The following is a 14,674-nucleotide window of genomic DNA, read 5'->3' as shown; positions in this document are numbered from 1 at the left end:
CTCTCTGTTCTCTGTTCAAGGCTACAGACAACAGCAGCTGCTGAGAGCAACCAGGCTAAGAGAAGGAACATTTGTAGGGTGTGATGGGTGAGGGAAATTGGCAGAAATCACAGTCCCCATTTAAGATAAATTAATGTGTCATACTTTCGTGTCATACTGATTATATGTATGTTGCCCTAAGCCTGGTCTTAGGCAGGGGTAGGGTGGGATAAAAAACTGAAAGTAAAGTAAATGGCATGTATTTTCTTACCTATTAGGTTGGATATCCTCCCTTTCTCTCCTGTAAGGAGACTCAAGGTGGCTTACAATCTCCTTTCCCTATCCCCCACCCCACACAACAAACACCCTGTGAGGTGGATGGGCTGAGAGAGCTCCAAAGAACTGTGACTAGCTCAAGGTCACCCAGCTGGCATGTGTGTTGGAGTGCACAAGCTAATCTGGTTCACCAGATAAGCCTCCACACCTCAAGTAGCAGAGTGGGGAATCAAACCTGGTTCTCCAGATTAGAGTGCACCTGCTCTTAAGCACTACACCATGCTGGTACTTATGTCAGTGTTTCTACATAGATTGTGAATATTGCTTTTTAAGAATACACTTCTTAAATGTTGAGATGAAACAGATGTGATTCACAATCCTTCTCCGATTTGTCCCAGAGTTCCTACATGATGACTTGTGGACAGTACTCAGGAACAGCAGGTGACTCTTTCACTGGGGGTTTTCACCCTGAAGTGAAATGGTGGGCAAACCACCAAGGAATGAAATTCAGCACCAAAGACAGAGATAACGACAAGTATGAAAAGAATTGTGCTGAAGAAGACAATTCTGGCTGGTGGTTTAACAGGTTCGATATCTTACTTCGTATTTGAAATAATTGACTGAGAGTTTGACCCTAAATGCATTTGTACTAATGTTATTTTGCAATATCTGGATAGCAATCCAAGTCTCAAAAAATGCTAGCCCGCCAAACATATTCACTGATATTAAAAGGATCAAGGTAGTTCCCTGTGCAAGCACTAGGTCATTACTGATCCATGCAGTGATATCAAATCACAACTTTACCCCAGTAAGGTGGGTACTCATTTTACCAATCTCAGAAGGATGGAAGGCTGAGTCAACCTTGAGATCTCACTGTTAAGACTACAAGCCTTTGCAGACTGATAAGAACTGAGCAGAATTCACATGCGAGTATACATGTTCAAGATCACCGCATGTGTTCTTGTTATAAGCATAGCATGGGGTATAGTATGGGAAAAAAAACTATTCTAGCAAAATTAGGTGCCATCACTGTGCTCTATGACTGTGGTGGCGAACCTTTGGCACTCCAGTTGTTATGGACTGCAATTCCCATCAGCCCCTGCCAGCCTGGCCAATTGCCAGCATGGCCAATTGCTGGCAGGGGCTGATGGGAATTGTAGTCCATAACATCTGAAGTGCCAAAGGTTCACCACCACTGCTCTATGATGTGCTACCAAAAGGTCTCCCATAAAGCAGAGGATACCTTGAAACCTGGCACTTCCTTGCTAGATCATTTTCTACCCATGCCAAAGAACAGTGGGTATGACCATCCCACTGCCGCAAGGCCTAGAACAGGGGTAGGGAACCTGTGGCTCTCCAGATGTTCAGGAACTACAATTCCCAATTGGCCATGCTGAAAGGGGCTGATGGGAATTGTAGTTCCTGAACATCTGGAGAGCCGCAGGTTCCCTACCCCTGGCCTAGAACAAAGGGAAATCAGAGGACATGGATCAGTGATCACAGAATGGAAGGTACTGCAAGACTGACTTTGGCCCCTATGTACCACTACTGCTATCAGGTGTGAATCAGGCTGCCAGTGAGAAACATCAGTTCAAATATTGCTCAGTATAATCGGGTTATATTGCAACCCACTGGGAGAATAGACAGCACTTTGGCTCTTCTTGACAGTGTTTTGTATCAGCTTGAATTCTGCTGAAAGATATATTTCTTATTTTCCAGAGGTTTTAGTCTCCTTGCGATGCAGCTGTCAGCATATAGCTGATTTATTAGCAATCCTGTGGTTGTCTTTTATGAGCCACTTAAGCAGATTGTTTGGCCTGTGTCTTAAAAGTGCTTCCCATTTTCATATATTCTCCCTCAGCACTAAGGAACAAATTGCACATTTAAATGGCATGGGCTACTCAGTGTGTGGTGTGCATGGTATTCCCCTCCTCCATTTTATGCGCCCAACAATCAAAGTAGGTTAGACTGGGGGCCAAACTACACAATACATGTTTGCCCTGTAATGGAGCTGCATGTGGAATATGCCATGTCCATGCAACTCCAAAATGGTGTAAATTCTACCCCTGGAGCCATTTTGACTTGAGGAAAGAGTGTGGTGATTGAAGGCAGGAGCTCCTCAGCTGCTGTGTAGCTGGGGCGGGGGGGAAGCGAATGCAGAGATCCCATAGAACATTTCTACTAAAGGAAGAGGGATTTTCACTGATTTTTCTTCCATTGCAGACTTCTGACTGCCCTCAGTGCTGTTCCTGGGGGGTCCTCTGTTCCAGTCTGCTGATGGAACTTTTCTTTTATTAGTGACATAGAGTGCCATCCCCAAGGGGAAGCTGAAACAGTTGTGGAGGTGGCGTGGAGGTGCACCAACTTGAGTGTCCCATACCCTGGTACAAAGGGACAAGTATACTGACAGGAGGGGCACTAACACCAGTGACAGGGGTTTGCGCAGTTCCACGGCACCCATATATGGAAACTGCTGCAGTGCCAGTGCTGCTCTGCCACAGGAGCCCGCATTGGTGCTGGTGGGGCATTCTGGGAGCATTCCCAGAAGCGGAACCAACTTTTGTCAGCTTCCTGTGGCCTTTTGACTTGCAAATGCCCGCTTTGGCGGGCATAGACTCATGCCAGTTAAAAGTATGATGCAGCCCTTTGAGTTGCATAGAGTGTTTGCAACTAGGGATCTAGAGTCATTGCAACTAGGGATCTCTGCCATTTTTCTTGGCTCCCACACCACCCAAAACCCCTTTGTATGCAGCACACCTGCACCATGGAAGTGCCATTCCCAGCTACTGCAAAATTGTCCCCCCCCCCACCATGTACTGCACTGCCCACTACAGAATCCAGTCCTAGTTTCACAGTCCACTACATCACTGCTTTACTGTGTTCTATTTCTTTATTTTTTTTTAAATGGCAAGCTTGAGGAGATGTTTTAAAACATTGTAAGGGGGAGAGAGTGCTAACCTATTCCACTGCCCCCAAGAGAAAACCAGTGGGGGCAAGAGAAACTCTTTCAGGTATGAAATCCCCACCCCTTCTAATAGGACTTTAAACTGCTGACATTTATAGGATGAGTCTACCACTGTTGAGTGTGGTGTGCCTCTACAGTTAGATCAGATATGATGTGTGTGTGGTATGGAAGACAAGTGAGCACTAGGGATAACAAACTGGTTTTTTCCCCAACCTGCGCAGAACCATTTTGCTTCTTTTAAGCAACATCACCCAAATCGCACAGCATCAATCAGATCGGATCAAGGGGAATTCTTAATGAAAGTACATACATGCTCTGTTAGTAAGCCACACAAAGGAATTTCAATAGCAACTTCTGAGAAAGATGAACACAACATGTAATTGGCTGCGAAACAGAGCAACATAGTAATGCAGCAGCTCTAAAATATGCATGCTCTTTTGGAAATTAATTGTGTTTTGCCATTTGAGAGTAATCTGAAGTCACTGGTAAGGGCTGCAGTCAGAATCAGCTTCAGCATTTGCCTGAGTCACTGTTTATTTATTCTGGATTTTTACAGGGAAGTTGCTTAGACCTGTCCGTTGCTTGATAACTTGCCAGTCATATCACCGGTAGCTGCAAATGTTATGGAATCAGTCCAAATTTTGATTGATCTGAAGCCAAATTTACTGTGCGAAAGTACAGTTTGTTTCAGTTCCGTCATCAATGCTACAGTGATCAAAAGATAAAATGAACCTATTTGTAAATCCTGTTTTCTATTAAGTCAAATTTTCCACTGACTTCAGAAGGAGACTCTGTTGCGGAGATAATAACAATAACATTGTTTCCCGTGAAGCATTAGAATTTCAATCCCAAGATGTTTTTTAGGGTCACCAAGTACAGCAATGTTGATAGGTTTATTATTTCCCTGTTTGTTTAATTTTAATTGCAAGTTTCAAGCCAAATTTAGATTATTTTGTAGAAGACCAAAGAAAAAATAAAATTGCTTGTAATCCAATCCTATGCATGGTATAAGTAACCCTTATTCTAAGTAAGTGTACTTATGATGGTGGGGTCTAACTTTGGTTTTGCAGTCTTACCTTTTTGCGCTGAGTGGTTTGTCACCTAATTCTTTTGAGAACAAAAGAGATCTGTTGGTAGATTGTGTTCAGAGCCCCTAGGCTATGAATGCCGTAGGTTTGTACAGAGATGACTGAACAAGCTGTAATTTGTTTGATCTGTGAATAAAATTCCTTACACTTGTACCAACCTGCTGTTTGTTTGTTGCCTACCTACAAACCAGGTTTAAATAATAGTTTGAAAGCCTAGAAACCTTGAAGGCTGAAAAGAAGATGCAATTCATTGAAGTGGACAATTTGGAACTCACAAAAATGCACTTAATTCTAAACCAGGAAGTCTTGGGTCCCAGTGCAGCATGCGAGTGTAACCTCTACATAGGGATAAATGAGCCAGGAATGGGTGGAGTCTCTAGAGGCAGAAGGGTGCAGAATGCATAGAAAGCAGAAGAGGGAAGCAAGGCTGCCTGGCTGAAATTCAATTATAGGCCCATAACACCTTGTTTAAGGGCTGTGTTTATTTGGCGGGAGTTCTCTTGGGACCATCATCTTCTGAGGCCAGTGCACCAGCAGTTCACCTGGAGACTTCAGGGGCCACTACAAGAGGAAAAAAATGGACTTGGGTTTGGCAAGCTGTGAAAAAGGGAAAAGTCAATTGTATTGTTGAATGCTTTCAAGGCCGGATTCAACTGGTTGTTGTGGGTTTTCTGGGCTGTGTGGCCGTGGTCAGGTAGATCTTGTTCCTAATATTTCACCTGCATCTGTCTCTTGCCTTCTCTCTTTGATACACCTCTGAAGATGCCAGCCACAGACGCAGGCAAAATGTTAGGAACAAGATCTACCAGACCATGGCCACACAGTCCAGAAAATCCACAACAACCAGCAGGAAAAGTTAATTGTTAAAGTTGAATAAGGTCATTGTTTTATTGTATCACTAAGTTCTATTTTGATATATGATTTGCTAAGTGAAAAGTAAAAAAGAAAATTTGTTTTAAATTTAATGTATTGTTGAAGGCGTTCACAGCCAATATCACTGGGGTGTTGTGTGGTTTCCGGGCTGTATGGCCGTGTTCTAGTAGCATTTTCTCCTGACGTTTTGCCTGCATCTGTGGCTGGCATCTTCAAAGGATCTGATGGTGGATGGTTGTTTTAAATTATTTGCAAAATTCTGCCCCACAGAACCCACAAGCTGAGGTTACACACGGGGAGAGGGGAGGATGTGTATGAACAAGCATGAGGACTTCCAAAATGCAGTCCTGCTGTTCCTTTACTTTTTCTCTCTTGATGAGAAATGCTGGCACAGCGCAGAAAAGGATAGTTGGTGTGCCAGCAGTAGGTCTGGTGTTTGGACAGGGCAAGGAAAACATCCTCTCATTCTGACGCTGATATGTCTTTACTGGGCTGGCCATCTCAGCAGCACAGCTGTGGAACAGAACTGTTTGCAAAACACGCTCCAAAGTCGGTTCAGTTTAGCCTCAATGTGATGGGGCTTTCAGTTCTGAAACGACAGTGCAGTAATATGCATGGTGAGCAGAAAAAACGTCTCTACACCTAGCTCAAGCATTCCAGTCACAGCATGGCAACAGCTGCGTAGTTAGATGGATCAGTTCCTGGTCATTTTTTTGCCCAGTTAGAATGAGACGGCCCTGCATTGCAGATCCAAGATTGTGTACGTCTTTAAGAACGGGCAGTGCCGTGTGATGGTGACTTTGTTCTGCAGTGTTAATACATTCTGAAAATGACAGTGCCTGTCTCGTTTCCCCACCGCTGCTGTTTTTGAAAGCTGTTCCTTTTGTACAGAACAATGAAGCATTGGAACCGCGAAACAGAGTGTGCGCAAGAACAAAGCTGTGTGCTGCAGGCCAAAGGAAAGCAGTGACATATGAGTCACATAAGCAAAATCAAAGGTGATGGAGCTCTCTGGACTTTTTTCCACCTGGCCAAAATTTTGTTTTGTTTTTACACAATGGGATTTTGTCTCCTTCCATGAAGACATGAGGAGGTCTCCACATGTAGGAAGGCAGTCATGAAGCTGCCTCATGCTGAGTCAGACCATTTGGTCTAGTTCGTGTTTACTTTGACTGACAAGCGACTCTCCAGGGGTCAGCTCATGGGCTTTCACGTCATCTATGGCCTGATTCTTTATAGCTGGGGAGGCTGGCAACTGAGCCTGGGAATGTTGCATGCAAAGCAGATGTTCTGCCACAGCTTCTCCCCAAGATTCACCAGGTTGAAATCATCCAACCACCACAGATGGGTGGCTTCCTTCCTTCCCTTCTGTGCCAGTCACTGAAAAAATTGGAGAGTTTTCAAGCCCCTGGCTGGCAATGAGGCATGGCTGGTGGGTCAGGCATATGCACAGTTTGTTTTTGATGTCTGTTTTCTCAAAAGTAAGTCTCCTGGTTTAACAGCCCTGAAAAATTGCTAAGGGGGATCTGTGGTCACCTGTTTAACCTTTTATTCCACCACACAATTAAGTTTCTAGCTGCCCCTTTAAGGCTAACAGATTTATTCTGACATAGGCTTTTGTAGACTTGAGCCCGCCAGATGTCTCAAGTGTTATCTTGGCAGTTGTAATATGGATGTAGAAGGTGTCGGGGAGAGTAAACAGTGAGGCCAGAGGACATGGCTAGGCCGAGTTCAGATACCTAGAAATGTCATAGATGATGTCTCTTACATTTCAAAGCTATTTTGCTCCTCTGTAAAAAGAAGGCTGTCTTCAACAGGGAAACTTCTACTCCTTCTCATTAAAGAGCCTCCCTGTCCTAGTGTTGAGGCGCTTCTGACTTCTCTGGCACTGACTATGCCACCCTCAGCCTCTCCATAAGAAGTAGTCTGGATTTATACCATGTAAGGAGACAAACAACTTTCCCTTCCTCTCTCCACAACAGATACCCTGTGAGGTAGGTGGGGCTGAGAGAGTTCTCAAAGAACTGTGACTAGTCCAAGGTCACACAGCAGGCTTCATGTGAAGGAGTGGGGAAACCAATCTGGTTCACCAGATAAGACTTTGTTGCTCAAGTGAAGGAGTGGGGAATCAAACCCAGTTCTCTAGATTAGATTCCACCTGCTCTTAACCACTGTACAGCGCTAAATTATCTGAAGTTGTCACAGCTGCTACACAATCGGAAAGTTCTATCCCCATCTACCAGCTCCATACCCACCCTGATGAACGCAACACCCTTGCAGGCAGTGGTGGGATTCAAATAATTTAACAACTGGTTGTTTACAAGCACCATTTTAACAACTGGTTCTGCTGAAGTGGTGTAAACCTGCTGAATCCCACCACTGCTTGCAGGTTACCCTGTTCCATCTGTTACTGCAGCATGCGGCAAGCTGGGGCCTCTAACTTGGGTGGATCCTCATCACCTAGCAGCAGAAAATCTGGAGGTTGAGTGGGAGTAAAGGCTATAGATAGCAGCTAACGTTAGGATGTACTTCCTTCACTGGCCATCTTGATGGACAGGAGATTGGGCCAGTAACTGTCTCTAAAGTCAGGCGGCAAAGATAGCATATAGAGCTACATGCTTTGAGTTCAAGCCACCACTTTGCCAGATACTTAAGGGTCATACATGAGGTAATGGCAACCCACCCTCTACCTCTTCAGGTTGTCTTATTAAGAGTCATTTGACAGTTAGTCTTCTGCCAATTTCATTGTTCCCTTATGTTTACCCCTCTTTTTAGTTTTTAGTTTTTAGGCTTCTGGTTTCCTTTTAATGTTTACATTTTTTCTCTCATTTCCTTTATGTTCCTATACCATTCTCTGTTGGCTGCTTTTTTCCAAGCAGATTCTTTTAGATTTATAGTTATTGTTTTAATATAGCTTATATTTTAATTGGTTGTATTTTATCTACCTTATGCTGGTCTATGACCATAATGAAGATTGACTGACTGAATGAGTTCCTGCATTGCAGGGGGTTGGACTTGATAGCCCTTGGGGTCTCTTCCAACTTTATGATTCTATGACAAGCCACCAGCTCTGAAACTAGGTAGCCTGGCCCTCCCTGCAGGGAATCCCACAAGGAGGGATAGTGAGGAAAATGTATCAGGCCCCCTAAGTGTCATTGCACTAAACACCCCCCCCCCCTTCATCACTGCTCACTGCATCAGTCATAATAAAGGCCATTCTAACAGTACTTAGATGTCCAGGTAGTACATTCTGGTCTTAGAAACAAATCCTATCCAGCTTTGGAATATGATGTCAGCTGAGAGATTCTTTTCACTCTCTCAGTCTCTCTGTGCCAGGGCTGCTAAATAAATACTGCCCACGTGGTTGCTATTGTTACATTCCTGTACTGTTGTCGCAAACCAGCTGACTCATGGCAATTGACTGCAGATGATACTGATGGGTTTTCCATGTGGAAAACATGGATATGAAAACACCACCGTTTCTTTCTTTCTTGTAAAAACAAAATATACCAAAATATCTCATAGCATCAAGGAGAATTTTGAAGTCAGTTTGTGGAGGTAACGAGAGATCTGTTAGAAATGCAGAGGGAGGATATCTGCATAGCCAATTAAAAGGTAGCTCAGAGGATCTAAGCTGTTGGCTCATTGCCAGTTTGCCTATATTTAACCTGCCAAAGAGCTTTCCTAAGCAATACAAATCTGCTCCCTAATAACTGGGCTGACAGTAATTACTTTGGTTCCGGCATGTTATTTCTAACACACACGCTCACGAAGTTACTCCAACACAACTAACCAAGGAAGTGCGCAAACCCACATTCCCGTCAGGCAGTTTTCCCTGCCAAAAACCCTTGTCCCTAGGCACAATCTTCACAAATTTGGAAAAGCATTCTCCGATGAAGCTGATTAATAGGCAGGAACTAATGGCATTCAAGCGACAGACAAAGAGAACAGGCAGGTCTTTTGTTCTGAGAATGCTACTCTCAAACCCTGTCACAGAGAACACTGTCAAGGAGGAGGGAGCAACAGAGGTCATTCTCTAAATGAGGGACAAGTTCTTACCCTTTTTATATCTCTGCACAACTGGTAACTGAATCCTGTCATGAGGTAAAGGATCAGTCGTCAAGTTGAGATACTAGCCATTTTAAGAGGACCACAGTAGCAGCCATTCCATACAGAGTTGCTGTCAGATAAGGGCTTCTGAGGGACCTTACATAACTATTGTGTTTAACATCATGGTTAAATCAGCTCTAGCGGTTACTGAATGGTTCAGGGATATTAGGTTGAAGGAACTTGACACACATAGTGGTTTACATCATTTGACAGAAGAAAGCTGGTGTTTTGACGTGTGGTTAAGTCTAAATACCAAATAAAACATTTGCAAGTTAAATATATTCTGTGTAGTGGTGGTTACTGCGCATGGAATCAGTAATCTTCCACATGGTGAGTACAACATTACCACTATCTTGCTACGGAAAGATCTTCTAGCTGAAAATCACTAGGGGGTTATTAAACCACTGTTGGAGCTGTGTTAACCATTCCCGCCTAAATGGTCACATGGGCCAATGTCATAGTGCTCCCTCCCATAGCTCCTTCTGAACCACCACAAGAACTATCTAAGAACACAATCTGAGAACTTGTAGCAGGGCAGGTGGTAGGGAAAGTGTGCCTGCACAGAAGACACTCAGTGAACACCAGTTACATGGATGTATAACCCTGAATTATATAGTATTTACATGCCAACAAACATTTTTTTTTAATCAAGAGAAAAATGACTTCTGTCCTCTTGACAGAATTGATTTGGATCAGTTTGGCAAAGATCGGATCTGATGATGACCATAGGTCCTTGGGCTACAACCACCACCACCGCTTCTAATTGCTGAATAAACCACAGGAGCAAGATATTCAGTAATCTTGGGTTGACCACATGGTTAGAGGCTACAGCTGACTGCTTTTCCAAGCTGTTACAACTTGTGCACCATCTTTTTAAAAGCAGCTACCCTGTGATTACCAAGATCTAGGCTTCATAGAGGAGTTTTAACCATGTGCCTTCCTGGAAGGACTCCCTACTGTTTTTAGAAATACGGTCTTGAATTCCAAGATCCTTTGTAATTGTTTAGCCCAGGGGTAGGGAACCTGCAGCTCGAGAGCTGCATGCGGCTCTTCTGCCCTTGCACTGTGGCTCCATGAGCCGAGCCGCTGGCCCCATCCTTGCCCACCCTGCAGGTAGCAGGGCGGGTGCATCCATGCGCTTCTCAGAATGAGCGGAGTAAAAGGTAAAAAAACCCCATATATATATAGTGTTATCTTTATTTTAAATGTCAAAAATTATTTGCAGCTCCAAGTGTTTTCTTTTCCCCGTGGAAAACGGGTCCAAATGGCTCTTTGAGTGTTAAAGGTTCCCTACCCCTGGTTTAGCCAGTTATTTAGAAGTATTGAACTCCATAAATACAGGCATAAACTATAATCTTACCACAGCATGTTGATTTGGAAATCGGGTGTTCAAAATGTTTTCCAACCTGTCATTAAAAAAAATATATATATGTATCACGAAGAAGTTACACGTTCATGTGCTCAGTTGCAATGTGCACCATCAGCTTGTCCCGATTGTGAATCGTGAACATTGAAGAGTCAGGAAACGTTTTGTATAATTAGATTCTAGCAATACAAGCAGCCATATGTGTATAAATACAAACAGCCATATGTGTGTAAATGCCAAGGGTAATAGATGGTTTGGTTTGAATCTGAAGGACATCCTTTCTTTTTCATCTTTTCCCCCTCTCCTTTCCTTCCAGATGTCATTCCGCCAACCTAAACGGCTTGTATTACAGTGGGCCTTACTCAGCAGCGACAGACAACGGAATTGTGTGGTTTACGTGGCGCGGGTGGTGGTATTCTCTCAAATCTGTCACCATGAAAGTGAGGCCATCAGACTTCAGCCCCGTTGAGGTTTAAACTTGTGTTCTTGCACTCTTCTTTTTAAAAACAAATGGGTCTAAAATGTATTGTGACATATCCTTTCCTCACTTACCTCTGTGTAAATTGACAACATTATGGATAGTGGCTGCAGTCCAACACAAATTGCCTCCACACAGTTGTTTTGGTTCACGGCAACAACCGAACAGGAGGGGGCCTTTCCCGCACAGTCTGCACAGTATCACTATGCTTTTGTGCACTTCTCAGCATTCCCCTTGCTCTGCTGCAATGATTCCTAAGCCTGCTTTGGGGTAATCCTTTTGGAACAATTTCATCCCCAAAACACGTTTTCACCAATGTGGATGGGATGGTCCACATTGTTTTTTTCGGGTCCCACCCACTCTGGCACCATTTTCCTTGCCCCAGGCCCCCTGTAGCTATCATTCCTCCCTGTGCTATCAGAGTGCTTTGGGGAGGTTTTAAAGATGTTTCCTTGGCATATTGCTATAGCCATATAACTCTGTAGCTGTATATCATACTATAGCAATATAACAATTACTGCTTAAAAAACCCTCTCCAGTGGTTCAGGAGATAAATGAGACAAATATCAGCCATGTGAGGCTAAGATAAGGAAACTGCAGGGAAAACTGTCATGTGGATATTCCACAGCAAGCGTTGTATAGAAGTTCAGTGGAGATAAATGTTAATTGTCAATGAGCTAAATAAAAGGTTTACAACTTTTTTGAGCCTTTGAAATGTGGACTGTGGTGGGCATATCACAAAATGGCTGCCACAGCTTATCTGCCGTCACACAGTGGAGATCCTTGTGCTGTGGTGGCAGTTGCTGTCAAAGCAACATTTTAAAAAATCTGCACAGCCAATCAAATCTCCAAAGGTCATTCAGAAGTCTTGCTGGGCCTGTCCACTTTCTAAAAACACTTGACGGGTGTTGGGATCCCTGAGCAAAAGCATATATAGCTGGGTTTTGGCAAATGGATTTTGTACAGTTGCAAATAAAAACAATATTGGACCATGCAGTTTATGATGTGTCTTAGCCAACTATTTAGCGGTAACTGGACTTCGAAGTAAGTTTTCATTTTTTGTCTCTTGTAGCAGTTAATGCTCTTTTTAAACTTCTGGAAACCCACCCTCCCCCGCCCTGCTTTTTTTTAGCCATTTAAGTTCCTGATGGTTTTGGATTCAACATCTTTGTTACTTCTTAAATATCTACAAGGATCCTTGTTGATTTTGCACCATGTGGTTACTCACTCTGGACACAGCACTAATGGTACCTTAATTCTATCATTTCTGTAGAGGTAAGCCTCTCACAATCTCAACTTTTCTGTTCTAAAATCGCACTCGATACAATTCGTTTTTTTTCAGGTGCTTTAAACTAATGACCTATATATTGCTGCCACATTGTGCATAGACTGCAGTTTCTGTAATGCCCAACTTGTCACATAACGTTTATGTGCAACGGAGGATTTAGAGAGGTAATTTCAGAAGAAAAGCAGAGTGTAAAAAGTGGAAGATCTGGTCAAAGGCCTATTTCTCAGATCAAATGTGTAACATTTATTATTCTTTATGGTTAGTCCATCTATGGGTTTCAAACAAGGTCTCCCTTCATTTAGCAGAAGGAAATCTTTGGATCAAACCATATTTTTAATTAATTTCTGATCTAGTTTATATTCATTAGAGCGCTAGTGCAAGCATGTTCTATGCTCCAGGCTCCTGATGTTTTGTTTCCCCAATGACTGTGCCAGAAAGACTGAAAGGAGCCCAATTTATCCTTCAGAATTTCACGCTAGCTAGAAAATATTATGCTTTAATTAGTCCAATGATGTCACATATTCCAGATCATTCCTTTATATACCCTTCGTTAATAGATGGTCTACTTCACATTAAGTGTACATTCCCTTCAGGTTGTATTCTCAGTTTTGCAGACGTTTTCCCCTCTTTGAAATTGACCATGCTCTCAGGTTAGAGAATCCCCATGGTTACCAGATGCTTTCAAAGCATGACTTTTTCTCTCCCTTTTCAGGGCAAGTGAAGGAGATCCACATGCATTAGGCTTACTTTGGGTTTTCTTGCCCTCCCTGTCTTCCCCCATCCATATCACAGCAGCTCCTCCCATTCTTCAGGTCACCATTTCAGAACAATCAAAAGGACTTTTTAAAAAAAAAGTCAGTGAAATTGACATGAAATTGATCAGGTCTAGTGAAGTAATGCTAAACCAAAGGTGAAAATCCCACCCCCCAAAAGGTGACAGGCAACCTCCCCAAATGGAAGTTGCATGAAAAGAACAAGGAAGCAGTGGGCAGACAAAATGGTGGCTAGGCTCAGCTAGGGACACTTCACAGGAGAAGAATCCCTATGCAAACAAAAAACAATAGGGAAACCCCATTGCAGATCAAACAGCCATGGGATAAATAGCGCATGCAGAAATGGCCTACATGTTATCATCTTTTTCTTGTAGCCTTGTTCAGCCTGCATGCTTGACCTGACCGCTTGTATTATTTTTATTCATTTATGAAATTCATATTTTGAATTCTTTAAGGCGGATCTCTGGAGACACAGCACACCTATTCAGTCTCATTGTCTGGAGCAGGGTAAAGGGGAAGGACAGTATGTGTGCTTGCCATTCCAGCAGTCTATAGCTGGAAATTGCAAAGATGCAATAGATGACCTCCATGATAGCTTGTAGGAGTGAAGCAGCACATACAGTTACTAGGTGGAACCTCTAAATGGTAATGCAGGTACCAAGCGTTAGACATGCTGGTTCAATTTAGCAGGTGATTCTGAGTCTCTAGTGGCAGTGAGGGTACTCAGCTTGTTTTTTGTATCCCTGGGGAGTGAGGGAAGGGATAGAATTGCTGAGCAGACACATGGGATAGGGGTTTCCAGGCACCAGCTCAAAGGAACATGAGGGGCTTACAAGTTCATTCCTTGTGTGTAATCACCCCACATTTTTCTCAGTAGTCCTTACAACAGCCTCGCCAGGCAACTTAATATTTTTAACTTCATGTTGTATGTAAAATAAGGTAGTGATAAAATAGGGAGTTGCCTACAGTTATCTGCAAGCCAGCGTGGTGTAGCGTCTAACATGTTGGATTAGGATTTCAGAGATCTGGGTTCAAATTCCTACTAAGCCACGGAAACTTACTGGCTGACCTTGGTCAGTCACATACTCTCAGCTTAACCTACCTCACAACTGAGTTGAGATTTGAACTGGACATTTTTCAGTTCACCCATGTGCAGGGCAATTCAATGCCCATCTAATTAGACATAAATGATGTATTGTCAAAGGCTGGATTCAACTGGTTGTGGTGGGTTTTCCAGGTTGTGTGGCCATGGTTTGGTGGATCTTGTTCCTAACGTTTCGCTGCATCTGTGGCTGGCGTCTTCAGAGGTGTATCACAGGGGGAAGTCTGTTACACACTGTTACACACAGACATAAATTATGTTCAATGGCAACTAGTCCTAAGTAAGTATGAGATGGATTAAACCTTCACCCACTTATACAATAGTAGCTCTGTTTATTTTTTAAAAAATATTAAGACTGTTTTCAATGACCAAATGA

At 43.2% G+C, this 14,674-nt stretch overlaps 1 protein-coding gene across 3 annotated transcripts in view; it reads left to right on the top strand.

Moving 5' to 3' along the window:
* FGL1 (fibrinogen like 1) overlaps window positions 1-12,131 on the top strand; it is a 44,660-nt gene extending 32,529 nt beyond the window's left edge. For all 3 annotated transcript variants that reach the window (XM_048508834.1, XM_048508836.1, XM_048508835.1), the window contains 2 exons: window positions 654-841; window positions 10,974-12,131. In XM_048508834.1, coding sequence (XP_048364791.1) covers window positions 654-841; window positions 10,974-11,133 — 348 coding nt within the window. In that variant the 3' untranslated portion in view covers window positions 11,134-12,131. The remainder of the gene's footprint in view (window positions 1-653; window positions 842-10,973) is intronic.
* Window positions 12,132-14,674: the final 2,543 nt, after the last annotated feature.

This window comes from Sphaerodactylus townsendi, linkage group LG10 (genome assembly GCF_021028975.2).
Source record: "Sphaerodactylus townsendi isolate TG3544 linkage group LG10, MPM_Stown_v2.3, whole genome shotgun sequence".
NCBI lineage: Eukaryota > Metazoa > Chordata > Lepidosauria > Squamata > Sphaerodactylidae > Sphaerodactylus > Sphaerodactylus townsendi.
Note: the sequence above shows the minus strand (reverse complement) of the source record. Positions and strands in the feature narration are given on the sequence as shown.